Below are 23,191 nucleotides of genomic sequence, written 5' to 3'. Positions count from 1 at the left end.
GTTGAAACTGTGTAATAGTGAAATGGAAGGCCCAGGAGAGAAAAACCACAGTGTGGCCGGATGCAGTGGCTGGAGGAGCGAGAAGAGGTGAGAGCAGGCGCAGCACTGCACCGGACGCTGGTGCCACAGCACTCACGGTGCCGATGCGACAATGGGCCTCGCAGCCACAGAGCCTCTCGCGGCCACGGCTGTGCTCTCATGACCTCACACCTGGGATGCCCCTTGTTTGGAAAGTTCTTCTATCTGGAGGTAAAATTTTTCCCCCAAAAAAAGGCTCCCAAAGACTCTCGGTGCTGATCCGGGTGTGCTGATGAGGGCTAGACACAGCCGTACCAGGTGAGTGGGGAAGCAGAGAATAATCCAGGCCATGTGATGGGCGAGGCCAGCAGTGAGGAAATAAATGCCGCCTCATTCACACAACAAGTGGGCTGCGAAGTATGTGAAACCCTAAGATGCTGTGAGAAAGTAGAGAAAGTCATCCGGGTTGGGCAAGAGCTTCGTAAGCACAGGGCCAAAGACAGACGCAGAAAGACTGGCTTCAGAGTGAGAACTAGTTGAACCACAAAGTCAAAGACAAACAGCAGACTAAGAAACACTGTAACAACCACAAAAGGCAAAGGTTAATCTTCCTAAGAGCTTTTTTATGCTGGTAGTTACAAGATGACTACTTTGGTGATAAAGGGACAGTTAAATTAAAGAACATCAGTCATTCGGTTCTTTAATATCGACCCATGATATGAAATAAATTTGAGCTGCACTGCTTTTCAGGTGAATGTAAAACAGAAATGCGGTCTTTCTCTTCTGTCACACTGGCAAAGAATGAAAATGTAAGGAATCGTAAATGTTGACACAATCTCAGAAAAATGATGTAGTAATGATCTATTTGACACTAACAACTTTGTGTTAAATGTTCATTTTATGTAAACAGCTGAGGGAAGTGGTAAGATGTGGTATTGCTGATTTGTTCACAATGATACATATTTGGGGGGGAGTTGAACTTGCGTATTGAAGATGGGGTTGATTTTATGAAATTGTGAAGCCCAGAGTCCCTGAATTCTCCGGGTGCGGGCTCAGGTTGGAGCGCCCTCTGCCGGCGGCCGCACTGGTAGCGCTTACAGTTCACCTGCCAGCCAGGCTTGCCTGGGGTGGGCGGACTCTGAAGAGGCAGAGCGGCGGCTGGCTCAGTTGGGGCTGTGCTGTGGGGTCCGTGACCCGCTGCCGCCCTGACTCCAGACATCCTCCTGCATGCCCACCAGCGCCTTCTAGCCCCGTTCCAGGAGGCCCGCTCTGTCAGAGGCTGCACCAGGCACACAGCCAGCCAGCTCGCAGGTGTTGACTGTGCACGCTGGCTGGGGCAGGGACTCTGTCCGTGTGGTTCCCTGCCTGTCCCCAGGGCCTGGGGCACCCACTCGGACCTGACACTCTCATGGGGTGGCCAGCAGCAAACAGTGACCCTGCTGCTTACACGGGGTGCTTAGCTGTCATGAGATGTGCTTGAAGGGGGCACGCGGGTGCTGGGATGGGAGTGGGGTGGGGCCGCGGCGAGAGCAGGGCTCCGCGGGCGGGCTGTGGGAGACTGAGGAAGCGGAGCCAGTCCTCCCGGAGGGATGCCGGCGCCTCCCCGTAGCGCCCGTGGTCGGTGAGGAGACGGACAGCAGGCAGGCGTGGGGAGCCGGCTTGGGCTCATCGTCAGGGCAGGGGCAGGATTGGGTGGGGTGATGAAGGAGCCCTGCGGTCCTGTGGTGAAACTCTTCATTCTCTGCACTTACTGTATCCTAACGTAGCGTTTGCTTTCTGTTAACTTTTTTTTTTTTATTTATAAAGGATTTGTTTTGTTTTGTTTTGTGTTTTTGATAGATGAGGGTTACTACCAGGGTGGAAAATTTCAGTTTGAAACTGAAGTTCCTGACGCGTACAACATGGTGGTGAGTAGCCCGCGTTTAAGCCATTGTTTCCCCTTCGCGTGGCTGGGTGGCCGTCCCGGGGCCCGGCACCCCCTCTGCATCAGATCCCCCTAGTCCTGGGACCGAGTACAAAATGCCGATGTTTCTGATTAATGCTATTCGTCAGCAGTAGTGAGAGCCTCAGGAGGGACAGTTATTTCTCAGCAAGTACTTGTGAGTACTGTGTGCCGGGCAGCCTGCACGGGGGCTGCAGCTCTGCCCCGGCTGGAATCTTCCTGGGCGCTGCCTGTGTGGCTTCTGTAAATCTTACCTGCTACACTCTAGCACTGAAGAGGGAGACATTTTACTTAAAACCGTAGTTTTGTTTATGGTATGACACCAAAATCCCCCAAGTGTAGAAAACATGTACTTGACAATTTTAGAAAAGAGGAATGACTTGTAGTTTTAAACTCTAATTTATACCCATAGCTGCATGTTCATCTCTCAAAGACCTACCTCAGGTAATACTTATACCAAGTACTATCACATTCTGTCTTTGCTTTAAAGGAACCTTCCAGTTAGGAAGGTGAGACAAAGTAGAAGATTATCCTAAGGTGATAAAAGCAGTAAGTAGCAGGGGCAGGAAACTAATTTATGGGAGTTAAGAGAAGGAAAGGAGAGGATTACTTTGGGAGAGGGGTCGGACCATTTGGGCTGTTAAGGAGAAATAGATTGGACTTGTCATGACTTGGATTGACCCATAACCAGGGGAGGGTGGTTTAGGTGACGTCGAAATCTATGGAACTGTGTCAACAGGTACAGAGTGAGAACTAGTGGCCTCTATGTGGCGGACTGACCAAGTCAACTTGAAGGAAGAATCAGGGTTGGGAAGTGGTGAGGAGGAGTGAGAAAGTCAGGTTTGAGGGTCATTGGGCACTTTCACTGTGGCCTGAGAAACACGTGACAGTTGGGAACAGCGCCACAGTTTTGTATGTATATCCGTATGTAAACATCCCCTGATGTTCCCCAGCCCTCCAGGCCTGTCAGACAGGAAAGGAAAATCCACTAGTAAAATTAAGCCACTTGTTAACCTGAGGCTGTGGGTCCTGGGGACCCCCTGTGTCCTGGTACTTTACCTGCAGTGACTCCCCGCTGTCTGACAGATGGAATTAGCCTCCCCTGCCCTGGGCCCTCGCCCCACCAGGGGGGTGCACAGTTGAGTGGCTGTCCCACTTTTATGTTTGAAGCCAAACCTTTATCAATGGAATTGGGTCTTTACGGGGCAACTCCATTAAAATTTATTTTTGAATGTAGCTTATGAGGTTGGGGTAGAGTTGGTAATCAAGGGGAAAAAATTAATTTTTCAGCAAAGACACGAAAATATGCATTTCAGGTCTTTGTCTATCCATCCAGCTACCTACTGACTTTCCGTATTTCCCTAACCACAGACTGAGGAGTCTGGCCCCACAGAACGCCGCACTCCCTCAGGTGAGACGCAGCCGGAGAGGCTTGGTTTCCGTACAGATGGTTAGAATTCCAGGGTCTATTTTGATGTTTTCTGGAAACAGCCAGGCATATAGTACTTAAAATTACAGACTTCTTAATTATCTCGACGTCCTCTGTCCCCCAGGATTCCTCATCCAAAGAATGTTCAGTTAAAGGGTGGTTAAGTCGGCGACAGTCCCTCCAGAGAGGCAGTGAGTGTGAGGAGGGGGATGGCTCAGGGAGGGGTTGAGCATGAGCTGGTAGCCGGTGGAACAAGCCTTGTGGAATCAGACCCACCCACTGCACGGGTCCGAGAGCACCACTGAGCACAGAGAGTCCGCGTCGGAAGAGCGCAGAGCGTGAGACGATGCCGAGGAAGGAACCGATTCTTGTTGAGATCTTTCCCACGCCAGGTGCCCTCACTCGCTTGTGTACTCTCTGGGAGGTCCCCAGGGGACGTTAAGTCGCTCACGTTCACACGTTAGGAAGCTGGGGCCCAGAAGGGTACAGTTAGGAACTTCCCTCATCAGCTTGGCCAGAACGAACGGCCCAGCTGCTGAAGCGGATTCCAGTCCGGGGCTGCCCAGCTCCCTGACCGGGGCCCTTCTTGCCAGACCGGTGGCCACTTGTAGTGAGAAGATGTTGGTCATGGTGTCCTATCCCTGCGTGACTTCTTCCAGAAACAGAGAGCGTGGGACATGGAATAAACAAGATAGAAACCCACTGGGCCTCGAGGACATATTATGTTAATTAGTGATTTATGATGATTTTACATTTTTATGTTTAGTTTCTATCTCCTTTGGGAAATTTCTGAATGATTGGCTGCGTTGATTTCATCAGGAATGAAAGCAGTGTCCTCAAGCAAGGGCACGGAGGGGCCTCTCTGGGGGGACCCAGGCCCGGCGGCTGCCAGCACCTCTCCCCACCGCAGCCCTGCGGCCCCTCTGCCTGTTCCCTCTGCTCGTCCAGGCTGAGGCGGCGCAGCGGTCTTCCCGCTAGGCCGAGAACAGGGTGGGGGCAGCGGGGACACTGTCCCCAGGAACTCGTGCTCGACTGGTCCAGAGGTATTGTGCCTGTGGTTTTGTATCAACCTTGCTTAGCCAGCTCCTCGGTGTCTCTTTCCGCCAGACTGGTGGCTCCCGGAAGCAGGTCTGGTGCGGCGTCGTACAGCGCATTTCCACTGCCCACCACATGCGCACTTGTCCCTCGGGGGGCGCGCTGCCCGCCCCAACCTGCGTGCAGAAGAGGAAGCCCACGTGTGGAAATGCGTGGGCTCCCGGCACTTGGGGCGGAGACTGGGAGAGTAAACTGTGGGTGCCCTTGTGACTCATTTGCATGGGGAGCCACCAGCCTGAGAGGGCATCCTGAGCCCCGCGCCCACTTGCTCTTGCGCCTTCGTGTTCTTCTAGGGACTTGTCCACCACCCCTGACACTGACAGCTCCCGTGATGACCGTCACTTGTGAGGACTGGGATTCGGAAACACCTTGCATCAGTAAAGTAGTTCACTATTTTAGAACAAACTTATAAACATTCTTTGTGGAAGAAAGAAAGAAGAAAATGCCTATTTGGTACTCATGCCCCCTCAACGGCCCAGCACCCCTGCAGCTAAAGTTCAGAGTGCCCTTCAGCTTCTTGTGCTCTTGTCCCCGAACTTGACCTCACAGCCTCAAGCCCGCCTTGGAGTCTCTGTCTTAGATATCGGCTGAACTCATTTAATGACATGAAATAAACTTTTTTTTTAAGTTTATTTAATTTGAGAGAGAGTGGGCACACATGTATGAGAGGGGAGGGGCAGAGAGAGAATCCCAGGCAGGCTCAGCACTGATGTGGGGTCCAAACTCCTGAACCTGGAGATCATGACCTGAGCCAAAGTCGGACGCCTAGCCAACTGAGCCACCTAGGCGCCCCGAAGTAATCTCTTAAAATGTGTACGGGTCTGTGCCAGACACTGGCCTTTTGAGAGCCCCAGTGTCCTAGGAGGCAGCACAGACACAGGGATGAGCCAGGGCGGCGACACGGTGACACGGCAGTGGGGACCCCTGGGTGATCAGGGTGTGTAGAGGAGCAGGGCTTCAGCGTGGTGTCACAGCCCCCAAGTCCCACGGTGCTTCCGTGGCGTGTCGATGGCGCTCTGGTTGGCGGAGGTCACGTGCTGAAGCAGGAGGAAGGAACGCAGCTCTTCGTTCTTCAGCTTCTCCCGGGGTGCCGTGTACCACGTTCCCTCACACGTTTGTGACAAGGTAACCAAGTCAAGAGACATGGCCGTGACCTGCCCCAGAGAGGGAAAGGGGAGAACCAGATACCGCAGGGCACTGACGCCCACTCCTTCCCTGCATGTGATGTAAGCTCTGTAGGAAACTGAGAAGGTGTGGCCACCCAGACGTCAAATGTCACCTCTCCACTGGAGATGCTCACCAGAACTCTTTGATGTCTGTTGTGGGCAGTTTATAATCGTACGTGCAAATGGGATGGCGCCGCAGTAGCTGGGGGACGTGTTTTTACCGTTGTAACGTGATGTTTATGTTCTCACGTCATTTAATATATAATCACATCATGGTCAGGAAGAACACGTCACTGTGGTGTGTCATGGTTTTACATCAGCCCTAGTTGACCAGTTTTTGACAGAATGAATCAGACTTTCTGTAAACAGTAAATATTTTAGGCTTTGTGAACCTTAGATAGTCTGTACCACGTATCCTTTTTTCCTTCACAAAGTATGTGGCTTTTTTTTTTTTTAAACAATCTTTTAAAAATGTAGGAAGCATACTTAGAGCCGATGCAAAACAGGCCCCACCTGCCTCTGGTCCCTCTGGCTGTGGTTCACCGACCCCTGGCGTGAGCAGTACCGGCCTGCGTGTCCCAGACACGGTTTGTGTACATCCGCCCCTGTCCTTGGCAGGAGTCCTTGGAAGTGGAATGAAGACTGAGGAGTAGTGGGCACCAGGCTTGTAGCCCTTTGTCAGTATTGTTCATCCCCACCCCCATCCCCCACCAAGAGGCTGTGCCAGCGGCCTCCTCACTGTCACTGCTTGGAAATTCCCTTTTTCTCACAGAGATGGAATATTTTGAGTATTTTTATTTTTGCCATTTGGGGAAGAATTAAACGGTATTTGTCATTTGAGTTTTTAGGATGCTAAATGTTTTTCCTATTTGTCAGCTTTTTATGTTCTTTATGAACTGTGATTATGTTATTAGCCCTTTTTTCCATTGGGATATTTGTTTTTCTTACACGAGTTCTTAGCTAGAATTTATATGAAACTTTTACCCTAGTTTTCTTAGTTGTACTGTAATGATTTTTCTATTTTTCCTTTGTCTTTTGTGGTTCTGTGAGTTTGAGGTTTTTGTGCATTGCCACTGTACTCAAATCTACTTTTCTTTTGCAAGTTTTTCTTGTTATGAAATGCTTAAAACAGGCCTTCAGACTCACCAAGGTAATGCATCAGCATTTTCTTCCAGTACTCAAGAAAAATGTTTTTAACATTTTTTGAGAGAGAGAGAGAGAGTACGAGTTGGGGAGGGGCAGAGGGAGAGGGAGACACAGAATCTGAAGCAGCTCCAGGCTCTGAGCTGTCAGCACAGAGCCTGACATGGGGCTCGAACTTACAACTGAGCCCCCAGGCGCCCCTCTTCCAGTACTCTTCTCCAGTTCTGTGTCATTTGTTAATGCATCTGGAATACAAGCCTTCGGTGGGGATCTGACTGTGGTTGGCCAGATGGATTCTGACTGAAGAATATCTTTTTCCCCGTTGGTTTGCAGTGTGGTGGCTGTCACACATCAAACTCAGCCTGTGACAGGGCGGGTGGCAATGCCGAGTAGCAGGCAGAGCTGGCTATTTCTTGTCTGTCTTTCCTTAGGGGTGGGGTCGAGTCAGCGATTTCTGTTTGGAAAGTGTGTGTCAGAATCCAGGTTCATAGTTCTAATCTGCTTTCTGTTCTGGGGACCGAAGCTCAGAGGACGACCATTGACGGGGACGGGAGGTGCCTGTCTAACTGAAGGGTGGAAAGGGACAAGGAGGAGGGGGCAGGTGCAGATACTTGGAGACCTGGTGAACACTAGGCGGGGTGACAAGTGTCGGGGACTCTCTAGACGGGAGGGAGCGCCAGCCTTGGGGTCTCCTCAGATGCCGAGTTGGGGATTCAGTGTGTGCACTACTGAGATACAGCGCGGAGTGCGGCCCGCCCCCAGCTGCAGGCCACAGCTGACTTTCTGTCAAAGGCCTTCCAGTTTGCCTGCAGGAAAGCAAATTAGAGCCTATTAAATTGGTTGAAAGTCACTCTGAACCTGAATCCTGTAATCGTTGGACTGCTGCATTTGCATGCCTGAATTAAGCACGTGGGGAGTTTTTGGTGTGGGGGTATTTTCATGTCAGTAGAAGAATTTAGGTGGGTGCTGGAAAGTGTTTTGTACAGCAAAGGCCTAGAGAGAGTGTAGGAGAGCATCTGGGTGGGGAAATATTTGGTAGGTTAGTAGCAGATAAAAATCTGATTGCGGAGGCTTCATAGAAGAATAGCATCGTAGCTGTAAATTCATACCAGATGATAGACTGGGAAGACACCGCCCCTGTGACAAAGGGCTGACACTTGAATATCTGTGAGATGACGTGTCCTCGCAAGGCGACCCTTGTGTGCCTGACCAGCAGTTCCTCTAAGCGGGCTCCGTCCGGGGAGACCTTTCCCACGCATGTGAGTGGACACCCTAGCTGGTTGAGGCCAGCCTGGGGGATGGGTGGGAGGCAGCCTGAGTGTCCATTGATGGGAACTGGCCAGTGAAAGGCCGTGGCGGGCGTGGAAGCCCAAAGCCATCTTACATGGTGACAGAAATGCATGTGAAAAAGTAGAGAGTGCCCGCCCCCGGGCCTCCAAAGACCATGAATGTGCAGGAATGCACCTCACCTAGAAGAGAGGCTCAGGATGTATGTCAGACGGTAATGGAGAATATTTCTGGGTGGGATTGTCATACATAACAGAAGGAAAGACAGCGAGAGATCTTGCCCATTGTTTTTATTGCCTTTTTTTCTTAAACAAGTAGATTGCTCTTATTAGAGTCAGTCACTTTAAAAGAAGAGCTTTACGTACACATGCCTCCTCATAAGCGATGTCTTTGTGCCTCATTCCCACATACTCATTTTCGTTCTCGCTCCCTCCTGGAAGCATAAAGCAGACTAAGACTTGGGTGTGGGCCAGTGTCCATGCAGTGGCATCTTCAGAAGCCCCTGCACAGGGGCCCAGCTGCCCCCGGAAGGAGCAGCGACTAGCAGCCGCAGCTCGGCACACAGGAAGCTGCGGGCCCTCGGTTTGAATGGGCCTGGGGCACAGCGCGGGCGCCTCCACAGCCCCGCAGGGTGGGTCACGGGGCACCGCGGCCCTGGGACTTGTAGGAGGCTTTGTCCGGGAGACCAGCACGCCTGGAGGCAGCGTGAAGACGCTCCCCTGCAGGTGACATGGGCGGTGCCCAGAATTGAACACTGGCCGGCCACGTCAGCAGTGGAACGGGCTGGCTGCGGTTTGTGGCTGCAGGCATGATTTGGAGAACCTGTGTCCTCTTTCTCTCTGTTGCAGCCTCCCAAAGTGAAATGCCTGACCAGGATCTGGCACCCCAACATCACAGAGACAGGCGACATATGTCTAAGGTGGGTTTCTCTTCTTTCCCGTCCTCTGTGTGTGTCCTCTGTGTGTGTGAGCACTCTGTGTGAGCACGGGGCTTTTCCAACACGCTATCTCTGTCTCTGCTGAGAGAAGATTTTGAGGCTGGGCTGAGAGGAGGGACGTCTGGGAAACGGCCCTCAGGGCTTTGGGTGGGGGCTAGAGGGTCTCCCACACCCAGCCTGCCTCCGCCTCCCGCCCCACTCTGGTGACTGAGTGGGCCCTCTGGTGACTGAGACCACTGCTGCTCCTGGTGCAGCCTGTCATCTGGCCGGGTGCTCCCTCTGGGCTCTTTGCCCTTTTCCCTTCTGAGGTAGCGAGAGGCTGCAGTCCCTCCACGTGGCAGATTGCAGCTAAGAAGGAAACCATGGCTAATAAAGTTGGGTGCGGGGAGGTGGGGAATGTAGATGTCAAAAGATGCCCTCTCTACTAAAATAGTCTGGATGTGCATGCGCAGGATGACTTTGCCAGAGCTTCATGTTGCTTGTGACCTGCGTACCCCTCCCTTCCAGTGGGGTCCGATCTGGGGCCCACAATCCCCTGCTTCTTAAGGCTCATGTAGAGCACTGGAGGAGGTGTGTGATTTGTTCTTAAGTAAATTTAGCACTTGGGTGGCGGCGTCTTTGTGTGTCTTGTCACTTCCTCCAGCTAGGCAGTGATGTAGGGGCTCCGGTGCCCACCTGCCTCACGACAGCACGGTGTGACTTGGGCAGGTTCTGTGCCCACCAGTCGCAGCCTGCAGAGGAGGCATTAGCACTTCCTCTTCTTTCCTCCTGTGACTAAGTCAGGCCGCCCTTCTCTGGGAGCATCGGGCGCTGCCTGTGAGGGGAGCCACATGCTGTCTGCTCACAGGCCAGAGCTGGGCCCCTCTCCCCAGCAGTCAGCACCAGCTCCCGGTCAGCTCGTTATAGTTAAAAATGCGTTTTACAAGAGGCTACCTTTTTCAGATCTGTCCTTTGAGGATCAGCACTTCTAAAATCTGACTTCTTCAGGCTCAGGTATAAATGGCACCCGCTCCAGCCTTGTCCCCCGAGGCCTTCACAGATGCTCGCACACTGCACTTCCCTGTCTCTTCCCTTCCTCAGTAGCCATTAAGGCCAGAGTGGGAATTCCTCTCATCACTTTTGCTGTCTTCTGAGAAATCACGTTCTAGCAAAGATCAGGAGAGCTCAGCAGGTAGCAGCCAGCAACAGGCTCCAGAAACCTTAAAGGAAGATCATTGATAGACTTGGCCTCATTCAGATTAAAAATACAGAACACAAAAGTGAGAGGGGAGAGGTCAGCTGGGTTACATCTTTTGTATGTAAATGGTCTTTACCGCCCAGTGTGAGGGAGATGGGCACGGGCACCTGCTACTAGCAGTGACTCATGGGAGAATCACAGGTGGGTGGGTGGGAAGACTTTGAGGGGTGTTCAGTCTCCGTGGTAACCAGCGAGGCCCATGGAAACAATGGGATACCACTCACCACTCCTCAGCCTGTCGGGTGCGAAAGCAGGTACCTGGTGGGATGTGTGAGAGAGGCAGCGAGAGGCTTTCCTGTCCCGGGAGGGCAGGAGTACCTGCGTACCTTTGGTCAGTCCTTCAGCTGTAAGGTCTCCGTTTGACTTACATTTGCTCTCGGACTTGTCAGCTGCACTTGTAGGGATTATTTGCGGGAAATAAGCTACCAGGTTTAAGTGCAAAGACCTCGTCATTGTTTGTGAAAAGCTAGACCGTGTCCACCAGTGGCTTAGTCCACAGCTGACTTGTGGCATCTCCTGAATGAAGAGGAAGACCAGCCTGGCCCAGCCCTTCCTGGTCCCTAGTGACTGCTGGGCAGCGGCTGCGGGGATCCCTCGCTCCGCACCACTGACCGGCACCTGGTGCTCTGGGGGGGGCTTGTCTGGTACACAGGGGTCCTTCCTTCTCTGTGGGGCCCTGCCCTGCTCCCGGCTCAGGGTCAGGGGTGAGAGGTGGGATTAGAGGGCCCTAGGCTTGGATTCTGACAGTTCCACTTGAGACTTTTGCTCCTGGGGTCCACGCTTCAGTGTGGTCCCTGAGGCAGCCTCCGCTCTCTTGCCCGGTGCCCTCTCTGACGGCCTGTCACCTGAGCTCCTGCAGGACTGCCGCCTGCCTGAGTAGAGGCCCTCCCAGGCCCACCCCTGCCCACGCCCTTGCTGGGCGCACCTGGCCTCCGGGTTCAAAGCCTCGGCTCTGGCTGTGCTGCTGACAGGGGACCTCAGAGGATCCCGCCTGGTCCGCCAGTTCGGCCGGCTTCTTCCGTCCCTCCACCCGTCAGCTCCTGCTGGGACTCTGCTTTATGGGGCTTGCCGGCCGGAGGGGAGACAGGCGGGAAACGGGTAAACAGGTATGTGCCTCAGGCTGTGACCAGGTCCATGAAAGAGGGTAGGGGCAACTGGGAATGATTTTCTTCCTGCCTCAGTGAAGAAATCTGTCGCCGGATCGTATAAACACTAGGAGCTGGCAGATGGTTTCCAAAGTTGCTCAGATTTGTAAAGATGTCGGGTCAGCGGGCACAGGCCTCTGCAGGGCCGAGACATCTGGTTTTTCTTTGTTTTCTTTTTAAGGCTCAAAGTAAGTGGTAGCAGTCAATTTAAGGTTTTGTTTATTCTAACTGAGATCTCGGGGCAATTAAGATTTATGCATATTTATATTTTCTCCTGATGGTAGTTGATTTATGTGAGCTTGAACATGTTCCGATTCAAAGATTCTCTTCATAGTAACAGTTACGACCCAGACAGCCTGATAGTGACGTGTGAGCTTAGGGAATGTTAGGTGCAGGGCAGAGCATCAGTGCCGTGCACACAACTCAGCAGTGCCGATCTAAGTTTTCCCCTGGAAGGAGCTTGGCAATACATTGTGGGTTTTCCAGAGTATGGAATAATCACTTATGTGAGAGTATAGAACGGCGTTTACAGCTGATGGAACCGTGATGAAAAGGACCCTGAGGTCCAGCTGGAGAAATAGCACCTCATGGTACCTCCAGGGCCCTGTGCACCTTCTCTGAACACAATCCTCCCACCCCCCGCTGGGGACCATCCAGAGTTTTGGGTTAATCCACCTTTATCCTTCATTTTTCCCTTTTGAGCTTTTTAAAGAGAAAAACAAACAGGGTATTAATATGTGTGCTAGGAGCGGGCGCCAGTGTGAACCCGCAGCTCCCGGCAGGCTGCCTGGGTGCGGTGAGCCGCTCGTTCCCCAGACCCATGTCCTGGGCACATTGCTGCTGCGTGCCGGGCTTCCTTCCCTCTGTCAGTCGGGGAGATGGCTGTGCCCCCCTCATAGGTCGCTGAGGCATTAAGTGAGGTCAGGGTCGTGCTGCACACGCTTAGGAGGCCCTGGACGCTAGGTTGGCAGGTGCTCATGGTGCGTTATTTAGAGCGTGCTTTCTCCCTGCTTACAGCCTGTGTGTGTGTCTGGGATTAGCTCCTGTGTAGACAGGTGGTAAAGACGCACAGGAGTTAGACTTGTGGGTGTCGGGCCTCGGAGATAGAGAAGGCCTTCGGCAGTGTGACGGAGGCTGCGAGGCCACAGGGGACACGGGGCACGGGGAGGGCTTGGCGGCAGTGTCACAGCATGCCTGCAGCTCACGCGACTAGAGGCTGCCCTTGCTGACCACCACGCCTTCCTGTGTTTCAGTTTACTGAGAGAACATTCGATCGACGGCACCGGCTGGGCTCCCACAAGGACATTAAAGGTAGAGTGCAGTGCCCTTGACCGCCTGGAGGCATCTCCCTCTGGGAGCCAGTCTCCTTGCTGTCCTGTCCACACGAGTGGCCGGGCACAGCCTACGCCCTCCTCACCCCCTGCCCACCTGGGGCTGCTTGGCCCACACCTGCCCCTGCCGGTTCCTCTGCCCCCGGTTCTCTCTGGGGCAGTGGGGGGTTCACGTTTTCTGCGCTCCCCTCTCCCCTTTACCATTTGTGCCTCGGGTCATTTACTGTTCTTCTCTTTCTCTGTCCCAGTCTTGTGTGGTCCCCCACTCTCAGAGGCAAGCAGAGCAGATGGGCTGGGGGGAGGGGGAGGGGAGAGGGCGGATGGGGCCTCTGTCTGTTCCAGGTTACAGGGACAGATTTGCCCTGAGGGAAGAGAATGGGGAGCCACCAGCACCAAAGAAGTGGCCCCCATTGCTTCTCTGTAGGCTTGAGTTGGTCTTGGGGGTGCACGTTACGGGCACCCCCCGAGGCTACCGGCTGTGGCTTCACCTCAAGGCTTTTCTGCTGTGGCATCCATAGGACACCTACTCTCCTGTCACGTTGCCTGACCTTTTCATCAGAAGCCGTCAGAACTACCGGCTGTGTTCACTTCATAGTGAGCCTGACGGCGGCCATCGTTTCTGGTGGGATACGAAACAGTCCACGCAGCCGGATCCCTTGCCTTTGAGCTGGGTTCCTCAGCCCGGGGCTCGGCACAAAGGTGCAGTCGCCTGGACTGGGCCCATTTCCTTAGTGTCCGTGTTCCTACTCTGAGGCTGACAGTTACACCAGTTCGACCTGAAAGGGCTGCGGGCGTCAGATCAGCGTGTTTGGGAAGCTCTGAGACCGGCGGGCACGTTGCACGCTGCCGTCTTCCTCCCTGTCCTCCCTCCCCTTCTCTTCCTCTGTCTCAAGAGCAGTGTTTTCCCACACGTGTTAACTTTGGCTCAGTCACGCATGGCCTACAAAAGCTGTCCTAACTAAAACCACTTGTAAGTGGAAGTCTGTGCCAAACGCACAAAAAATAAGCGTGGCTGGTAACGGAGATGCTGCACTGTATGTCATCCCTTGGGTCACAAGGCTGAGCCTGAGCTGAACTGGGCAGGCCTGGGCCCTGCCCTGCACACGCGTGCCAGGCTCTCTCCCCGCCATCCTTCACATGTGAACTCTCTAGGCCCTGCCTTTGGAAAGAGCTGCTGTGATTAGACTGACCTGCTTACTGGTTATATGCCTGCTTACTGGTTTACCTCTTAGAGACCGTCCTCACCCCCACCCCCTGCTCTCAGCGGAGGACACTGAGGCCCAGCGAGGTGTGCGTGGGCCACAGTGGCCCATGGGTTACTGTACCAGCCTTGGGACCCTGGCTAGTTCTGTGTGTGGCCCTGTCTAGTTCTGAGGGGAGCTCAGATGTGTAGGCAGTATCACCAAGTAGGCACTTCGGGGAGGGACACAGGGAAGGAGTCTGGGCCCCTGGCCCAGAGTCAGAGGTCGGAGGGCAGCGCACACCCCCACAGGCCTGACCGTGGGCCCTCCCAACACGTGGTCTCTACCGCCAGGGGCAGCCTTCCCTGTGTCACGACACCCTGTACATGCATGTCCTGCCCACTGGGGCTGAGCTTCCAAAACGGCTCCCCTACCTGGAAAGCGCTCCCTCCTGTCATCCCGCTACCCAGCAGGCCCCCTCCCCCTCCTGCCTGCTGGGTCCTTTGTGGGGACACTTCTGTGGAAGCTCCCCCGACACAGACTGTCCGACCTCTCTACCAGACCCAGCTCCAGCCCAGGCCCGACCCCCTCAAAAGGACATGGGTGGGCAGCTGAGAGAAAGCAGAGGGGGCAACCAGAATTGCCAATTAGCATATGAGTATCGAGTGGGGCTGAGAATCAGCCTAAGAAAGACAAGGCTAGGGCCAATGGGGAGGAAGGCTGAAAGGGAGTCTGGTTGAGTGACAGAAGGCCGGTCACTCCAGACAGGACAGTGGTTGTCCGTTCTATTTTAATGAAAATTTCTGATCTTTGAATGTTACGAAATATTAATCTTCCTTGATTTCCAAAATAATTAGAGCCAATTGTTAGGAGGCCCATGGACCATGGGTAATTAGCTTATCTGGGGTCCCCAAGAGGCCGCAGATGGAGAAACGACAGATTTTATTGTAAAGACGACTCTGCCGAAGTCTGGATTGTATGAGAGGGTGGTGAGGAAGAGGAGACACGGGTGAGAGTCTCCTGAGCAGACACCCGTCTTGGGCCGGGCCTCACCTGGGGGCACTTTACGTCATCCTTGATTCTATACTTCCTGCCCATGTCTGCTCACCTCCGCGTTCCCAGAGCCTGTCGTCACACTGAAGGGAAGTTGCTTTCTTTTTTTTTTTTTTTTTAAGTTTCTGTCATGGGGAAACAGAGCTTGCTCAAGATAAATCTGACACAGTGCAATCCACATGTCTCTGTCATGGGTTTGAAAGACTTAAGCACACGAGAGCCTGAAACTTGTTTTTTTCTTTCTCATTCCAGGATGTTGTTTGGGGATTAAACTCTTTGTTTACTGTAAGTACATTGATGAGAATCCCAAGTTTTTCTTGATTCCTCTGCCTCTTGGTTTTAAACCTCACATTAAGGATCACACAGGGGGAATTAAATACAGCGCCCTGTACAACACGCTGAACCCCTCGTTTCTGTCCTGTTCTTACAAGAGGAACAGTGACACGGGACCTGAGGGAGTGTCGGGGTAGCACACGGGGAAAGGGGAGTTGGGACCCCTGTCGGAGCAGCTGCCTCTGCCCTCTGGGGCCGGGCCGTTCGCAGCCCTCTGCTTCCTCCAGGGGCGTCCGGCCCGGCCCCGCTCTGCATGTGCCCGCACTGGCAGCCCCGCTCCCTCCCACGTTTCCTGGTTTGGGTGAAGGAGCATGTGGTCGCCCGACTTCTAGACTTTTCACAAGCCCAGATCATAGAGTCATTCTCTCCTCAGTGACAAGCTGCCCAAGTTTACTATCCTCAGAAAACAGCATGTCACAGCCAGGGTCTGGAGGGCGGGCAGGAGGTATGGAGAGAGGCTAAAAGTGCATATGTGAACTGTTTAATGTAATATTCCTTTGAGTTTTTACATTTTGATCTTAAAAGAGCTTTAAAAGAAATAAGCTTCAGGGGCACCCGGTGGCTCAGTCAGTTAAGCGTCCAACTTGCTCAGGTCATGATCTTGCAGTTCACGAGTTTGAGCCCTGCCTCATTCTCTGTGCCGACAGCTGGAAGCCTGGAGCCTGCTTCAGATTCTGTGTTTCTCTCTCTCTCTGCCCCTCCCTTGCTTGAGCTCTGCCCCTCTCTCTCCCTCCTTCTCTCTCTCTCTCTCTCTCTCTCTAAAATACATAAACATTTAAAAAATTTTTTTTTAAGAAATAAGTTTCAGGGGGGTGCCTGTGTGGCTCAGTCGATTAAGCATCTGACTTCAGCTCAGGTCATGATCTCACAGTTCGTGGGTTCGAGCCCCGCTTCGGGCTCTGTGCTGACAGCCAGCTCAGAGCCTGGAGCTGCTTCGGATTCTGTAACTCCCTCTCTCTCTGACCCTCCCCGGCTCAATGCTGCCTCTTTCTCTCTCTCTCTCAGAAATAAATAAAACATTTAAAAAATAGGCTTTAAAAAAAAAAAAAGTTTCAGGGATCTGTCTCTGAGGGGGGGCAATAAAAAGCTTTGCTACTTTTTTTTTTTAATTTTTTTTTAATGTTTTATTTATTTCTAGGAGAGAGAGAGAGACAGCATGAGCAGGGGAGGGTCAGAGAGAGAGGGAGTCACAGACTGAAACAGGCTCCAGGCTCTGAGCTGGCAGTCAGCACAGAGCCCGACGTGGGGCTCGAACCCACGAACCACGAGATCATGACCTGAGCGAAAGTCGGACGCTGAACTAAGCCACCCTGGTGCCCCAAAGCTTTGCTACTTTTAAACTCAGCGACCGTCCACGAGAACGGGCCCGTCCTGGTCAGCCCACAGGACGGCGGGCATTGGAGGGGCAGCTTCAGCACCACGGTCAGGTGCACAGTGTAGCATCCGGAATTGGGGTATTTTTGCTCACACCTTCAGCAAAATGAAAAGCAGTGGGGCCTCAAAAGTAGCCCTCGAACTCCTGCCTCCCTTTGCCTTGGCATTCGGTGTCCCAGGTCACACCTGCAGCGCAAGCCACAAACTCAGCAGCCCTGGCTTCAGGCCTCCCCTGAACCCCTGGGAAGGTAGCACTCGAGGGCACCGAGCCTCCGTCGTTTGCCTGTGATTCTGGTTTGGCTTTTCCATTGCTGTGTATGGTTTACTTCCAGGGCCACAAAGGCCGCCCCATGAGATAAAATCCCCCCCGCTGGTTGCTGCCGTTTCTTTGATTTGGTTCTTAATCCAGAGCAGTCCTCCTCACCCCCCACTCCAGTGCTCCAAACTTTCCAAATTCTGAAGAGCCAACCAAAGTTGCTGACTAAGCCAATATATTCATTTTAGGTCAGATACGTGGTAAGGAAGATAGAGAATTTTTTGCCTGGTGGTCTTTATAAGCGTTAGGTATCTCACGTGTGTGCTTTATATTTGTGCCAGTGTCTGGGACTTTACAGTTAATCATAGAGAGCATAGCGACCTATGTGGTTTTTTGCAGTATTTGTAACATATTGGTCATACTCTATGTTTATTACCAAATCAGAAATACAATCTCCAAATGTAACATTTCTCCTGAAGAGAAGTACAGGTGTCTTTACAGTGGCCATTGATGGCTCTGGAAAGCAATGACTTCTAAGAACAAATCTCACTACCTTGGTTTTTAAGACGAGGTGTAGGGGATATAAAGATAAGGCACAGCCTCTGATTTGAAATCCGTGAGGAGAGGGGAGTAGCCATTCCAGAGTTTTCTTTCTTTTTTATGATTTTGTTTTTTTAAGTAATCCCTACACCCACTTGGGGCTCGAGCTCAGAACCCAAAGTCAAGAGTCGCATGCTGCACTGACGGAGCCCCCCAGGATTTTCTAAGGCAGAAAGGTCTAGGGGGACGGGCCTCCTGGCACTGTGTTGTGCTCACTCGGGCACCCCGTGCCACTCCTGCTGGGTGTGAGTGCCGTGCTGTGGGGGTGGGTAACGGATACAGAGAGGATCCAGTTAGGACAGCGTGGAAACCACAGACTCACACAGACTGAGACGTGCATCACAAAGTAAAGGGAGAAATGAATTTTTGAAGAAAACAGTGGGATTTTTATTTGGAAACTCTAATGAGGGGTTCTTTATCAAAAGTAGCGGTAGAACTTAATGTCCCCACCCTCCATTTTCACCAAGCGTCGGACGGTTGTGTGTAAACATCCGCAGTCTTCCAGCCCTTCACCACCATGCTGAAGACGCCACACATTCAGCTGCTTCTGTCACAAGACCCGTGGCCTGTAGTGGAATTTCTCCACTCTCTGGATGCTCTCCATGCTGACTAGATTTCTGTTTCCTGGTTCGTAAACTGGAGATGTGTAATAGCAGAAAAACAGATTCTTTCCATTGTTAACTTTGAGTTTTTCTCTTTTTAAGGATCTTTTGAATTTTGATGATCCGCTGAATATTGAAGCTGCAGAACATCATTTGCGGGACAAGGTAAGCTGGCGACAGCGCTCTGGGCTGATGGTTCAGTAAAGAGATGACTTCCTGATCAGATAAATACGAAGCTGAGAATGGTAGGTTCAGGCCTGCAACTTAAAGCGATAAGTAACAGGATAAATGTGAGTAATCTCTGTAAAGTATATGACCCAAGGTCAGACAGAAGTGTTTTTATTAGATGTGATTTCCTAGTAGAATTCAATCCGTGGGATTTAAAACAGGCAACTGGTACTTTTACTTATTAACAGTGTGGGGATCCAGCATTCACCATCTCCCCCCCCCCCCCCCCCCCCCCCCCCCGTCCTTCTGTTGCACTTACGCTCGCACACTCACGTGTCTGGTTTTGCTCCAACGTAACGGGACNCTTATTAACAGTGTGGGGATCCAGCATTCACCATCTCCCCCCCCCCCCCCCCCCCCCCCCCCCCCCCCCCCCCTCCCCCCCCCCCCCCGTCCTTCTGTTGCACTTACGCTCGCACACTCACGTGTCTGGTTTTGCTCCAACGTAACGGGACCCTGTTTATTACTCTTAATCTTCAATTCTTCAGTTCTGCTTTTTTCAACCATTTCGTTCTGGGCACTTAGGTTTTTCCCATGTTTTTTAACTCCAACTATAACACTAATACAATAAATTTGCCTTGTACACACTCCCTAAAAGTACTTGAACGGAGTGTAGCAGCGGGATCGGGGAGACGGCCCCGTGACTGGGACGGGGTTGTTAGGGGCCGTTTGGCACCACTTGGGGCCGAGCCAAGTAGCCAGTGAGGCCCGGCAGACAGAACTACAGGGGTTACTTGGTTGGGTCGTAGACCCTCGAGTTTCATTTTCTGAACCAGATTCCCTGGTGAATCCTCCCACCCCAGAAGTTAGCCACCCAGTGCTGTTACCAACCCCTGGTGTGAACACACGAAGTCCTAAATGCCTTCAACCTGGCACTAAATGCTGCACTTAAGAACGGCTGCTTCCGTGTATGTACGACCTGTGGGGGGCGGGGGAGGGGTGCCAGAGCGTGTGGTGGCTCCTGCAGCCTCGAGCAAAGGGGCAAAGCAAGCTACTGCCCCGGCAGGGCCCCAAGAGGGGGCAGGAGCGCCCGCCAGAGCTGCGCCCCCAGCACAGGCCCTGACACAGGCTCATGAGACCCTGTGACGGGCACAGCAGGGGCCAGAGAGGGAGCGACAGACTGCCAGTCCGGCAGAGGAGGCTGGGAGCAGAGGAGGCCTTCGGTGCGCGGGCCCCGGGCAGGGGCGGCCCCCGGCTGCTCTCACGGCTCCCCTGCCCCACGCTACCTGCGCGGGCGTGTGCTGCCTGGCAAAGCCTTGGTTTGTCCGCTGCACTGACGAGCCCTCGCGGGTGTGCTCCTGGGCCCCGTTCACGTCATCACTCCACTGTCCTTGTCCCTGACGAGGGCTTCCCCGCTTAGCACTGTGTCATGTAAGCCTTGCCAGGGAAAGAAAGCGCCGCTAATGGGAACACTCACAGGGCTACGTGGAGAAAGCCCCGTTAAGAATTGTCTGTCCGTTTATTTCTCTTCGGAGGTGGTTCTCGGTCCTTTGTATGAAATAAGGGGAAGCCTTGCACCTGTAAGCCGTTAGCCCCAGTGAGATGGACCTGAAGCCCTCCAAACAGTGATGCCTCCACATGGATTCTGGGAAGTGCGCCAGCGCCTCCCACGTCCTGCTGAGTCAGGATGGCAGATGGTGGCCACTTCAGTGCCAGGCGAGGTGCTAACGCTCAGGATCCATTGACAGTCACTGTCCCCCTGGAGGGACGAGCTAGTGGGCAGAGGCGGAGCATAGATAAGCAAGCATAGCCTGTGGGCGGAGGCAGCAATGTGTTCCCGTTGTGTGTAGGCTGCTCAGAGGCCTTTCTGATAGGATAGGAGTAGAAATCTGACGTGAACCAAATGGATATCGGGCAAGAGTATTCTGGAGTATTGACTGTGCAAAGGCCCTGAGGCAGGAGTGTATGTGGGGTGCTCAGTGAAGAATACAGAGGCCAGCGAGACTGGAGCAGGGTTCAGGACAGCAGAGACGTGATACCGGCAGCAACCTGACGTGGCCTTTCCAGCCTCTGTCCCACACTCTTCTCAGGGCGCATTTATTCTCCTGATATTTCCACAAGGGAGGGACTCCTGTTATCCCTGATGTGCTGCCGAGGAAGTAGAGCCACCAAGTAGGTTAGAGACTTGCCAGGAAGGGGCAGAGCCCAAGATGTGAACCCAGGCACACAGGCCTTGCTCTGGGGACCCTCAGGCAGGGGAGGAGGTGGGATGCCCGAGGGCCTCTTGGAGGCCATGGGCCCCGGCCTCCTTGGGGAGGGGAGAGCACGGGGTCAGACTGAGCAGAGGCAGCTTTGGTCTTGAGGGCAGGACAGGGTGGGGGTGCCTGTGGGGTCTTCACATCCCGCGAGCTGTGGCTCAGCTTAGGCGCTGACGGTACTGCCGGCTTCCAGGTACTGTGGGAATGGCCAGGTCAGGGCCGCCGGGAGGACAGTCAGAGCTCCCGACTTCAGGCCCCAAACCACTTCCTGATGCTCAAAACCAGGAACTCGCCCAACCTTGAAAGGGTCACTGTGAATGGAGCGTGGGGACAGCAGGCCAGCTCGGTGCCCTGCCCTTTCTAGGTGGCGCTCTGGAGGAGGCCCTGCTCCGGCCAGGACCAGCCACAGGAGGGTGCAGTCCTCACAGCGCCCACCAGGGGCTCCGCTGTGCTCCCCCCGCGCCAGGGGCCGTGTGACTGGACTGCAGCAGTGTGGCCCCCGCAGCTGTGTTGTGCGAGTTCTGTCAGGTCACAGCGTCCTGACACCAAACACATGTGTTCTGAGGTGGGCGCGTAGCCCCAGGGCCTCTCGCCCAGTCCTGCAAGGCCGGGACCTCGGGTGCCAACATCAGCAGGCCTGCGGGACGTGCCTGGGCTGCTTTCCTGCCCGCGCTGGCCTGGAGGTGCTGAGGGCCACGCTGCCCCTTGTCTCCAGACGTGTCAGCTTCTGCTTGATGCCCAGGGAGGGGGCTCTGCAGCAAGCCCACCTCTTCTGGGCCCAGTAGTCACTTGGATGGTGGCCCACACTTGCACCAAGAATAGTGGGCATATTTTAAATCGGCAGCAAAGTGTGCGGGGATCATTCTAGAGGGACAGATCTGGACACGGGTCTTCGGGAGAGCAGCAGCTGACTCCTCCCCCGTTGCGGTCAAGAGCCCTGTCCTGACCTGCACTGTCACCTTGCCCACACTGTGGGCCGCCCTCTCCCCATCTGCAAAATGAAGGGCCTCAGGCTCCCTTCCACTCAGATTCTGCGTGTGTGTCCCCGCTCCCAGCCCTCCTGGCACGGTGTGCCGCACACAACGGGCACCTGGAATGGCAGGGGAGCAGCACTCAGCTCCTCGGGCCTCCGATTGGGGGCAGGTGGAGGCCAAGTTCTTCTGGCGCTCTCCAGAGCTCTCAGCGGCTCCTTGGCTTGGGCGGGGGGTGGGGGGTCCCACACGTTCTGGAAGTGTCGCTTCCCTCGCTAACTCGCTCCCCCTTGTTCCTTCTCTCCCTGATCCCTCCCGCCCGCTCCACAGGAGGACTTCCGGAGTAAAGTGGAAGACTACATTAAGCGTTATGCCAGATGATAGGAGGAGGAGACGGGGGGGGCTGTGGACTGTGTGTTGTAGGCTTGTCCCCAACCGCAGCCGGAAGGGAGCCTCCTCCCCAGCCCTCACGCTCCCTCGGACCCCCGGGTTCGTCCGCATCCTGTGACCATGCTGTCCCGAGGAAGAACCTCTTCACGACTGCCCATTGTAGATGGAGAGTCCCACATAAATACAGCAGGAAAATGTGTCTGGGGTTCTGAAGAGTTGTCTGCTTGCCTTCACATGTTTACTTTTTGGAAACTGTACTGTACAGGCTGGGATGAGATTCCTGACACGTTGTCATGAACTCAGAACTGAGGCTAGCGCTTGCTTCTCCCCCTCTTCCCAGAGCCCCTCCCCGCACGAGTGATGCTCATGACGTGCTCAGTGTAGCTCTCGGCCGTGCGGTCAGCAGCCCCCGCTACACACTGTGATTGAATGCAGATCCTCTCCGCTCCCTCCCGCCATGTCAGTCCCGCCTAGGTGTCCTGAACCTCCCAGAATGCGTAGTCATTCACTGTAGACCTCTTACTGAAATGCGTATTTTATTTAATGTAAGTATATTTTGGAACAGATTTGTAATTTGTACAATTTAATGCTTTAATTATTTTTTTCTATCCTCATTTAGTTTGTATTTTCATTGTATAGAGCAGACAGGAAGATAGATGTTGGGGGAGAAATACAAAGAAAACCTGAAAGACACATTATTCCTTCTGTACAAATGAAACAAGAATTTGGCTTTAAAAATCAGCTCTTTTGGGTCCAGATGGGGCGAGGAAGTTTTTGGAGCCTTTTGAAGTTGGATCTGGGCGATTGGAAACAAAAGGCAGGGAGCCCTCTCTCACCCGGTGCCCAGAGGAGACTGGCTGGGGCCCAGACCAGGCAGGGGCTTGGTGCTTCCGCGGGGCTCTTGTGGTTGTGAGCCAGTCGCCAGTGCCAGGGAGCCAGACTCCCGTGTCCTGAGGGAATCGGCCCACCGGTGTCTGATGTCACTGGGACCGTGCCTGTGGCCCTCCGAGTTGGCTGTGGTTCCGGGCCACCTGCGGGGAGCCTCCTAGGGCCTTGGATGCCGGGAGGCCGCAGCCGCATATGGCCAGACGCGGTCTGTACTTCAGAGCACTAAGGAGGCAGGCGGGTTTACCCCAGCGTTTAGACATCTGGAGCAGTGAGATCAAGTGCAAAATAAACGTTAGCATGGTTTTCACTTGCTGCCAGCCTGGCACGCCCAAGTGTAACGGACGGCCGCCTCTGGCCTCTGGATCCCCCTCTGCCACCTACCCGGCT

At 53.7% G+C, this 23,191-nt stretch overlaps 1 protein-coding gene across 3 annotated transcripts in view; it reads left to right on the top strand.

Annotated features, from left to right (window-relative positions):
- Positions 1 to 22,530, top strand: part of UBE2F (ubiquitin conjugating enzyme E2 F (putative)) — a 56,983-nt gene extending 34,453 nt beyond the window's left edge. The window contains exons 5-11 of one of the 3 annotated variants that reach the window (XR_005527759.1): positions 1,858 to 1,925; positions 3,332 to 3,371; positions 8,929 to 8,999; positions 12,653 to 12,710; positions 15,217 to 15,249; positions 18,232 to 18,294; positions 21,857 to 21,886. Coding sequence is in view for 2 of the 3 variants with exons in the window: in XM_039228528.1 (XP_039084459.1) it covers positions 1,858 to 1,925; positions 8,929 to 8,999; positions 12,653 to 12,710; positions 15,217 to 15,249; positions 18,232 to 18,294; positions 21,857 to 21,907 (344 nt within the window). In the remaining variant the exon portion in view is untranslated. Of the gene's footprint in view, positions 1 to 1,857; positions 1,926 to 3,331; positions 3,372 to 4,208; positions 5,123 to 8,928; positions 9,000 to 12,652; positions 12,711 to 15,216; positions 15,250 to 18,231; positions 18,295 to 21,856 lie in introns of those variants that run through there. The other 2 variants (XM_039228528.1, XM_039228529.1) reach the window with 2 other exon arrangements.
- Positions 22,531 to 23,191: the final 661 nt, after the last annotated feature.

Source organism: Hyaena hyaena, unplaced genomic scaffold, assembly GCF_003009895.1.
Source record: "Hyaena hyaena isolate Hyena2069 unplaced genomic scaffold, ASM300989v1 scaffold_31, whole genome shotgun sequence".
In the NCBI taxonomy this organism is placed as follows: domain Eukaryota; kingdom Metazoa; phylum Chordata; class Mammalia; order Carnivora; family Hyaenidae; genus Hyaena; species Hyaena hyaena.
The sequence above is the reverse complement of the archived record's forward strand: the minus strand, read 5'-3'. Positions and strand labels throughout refer to the sequence as shown.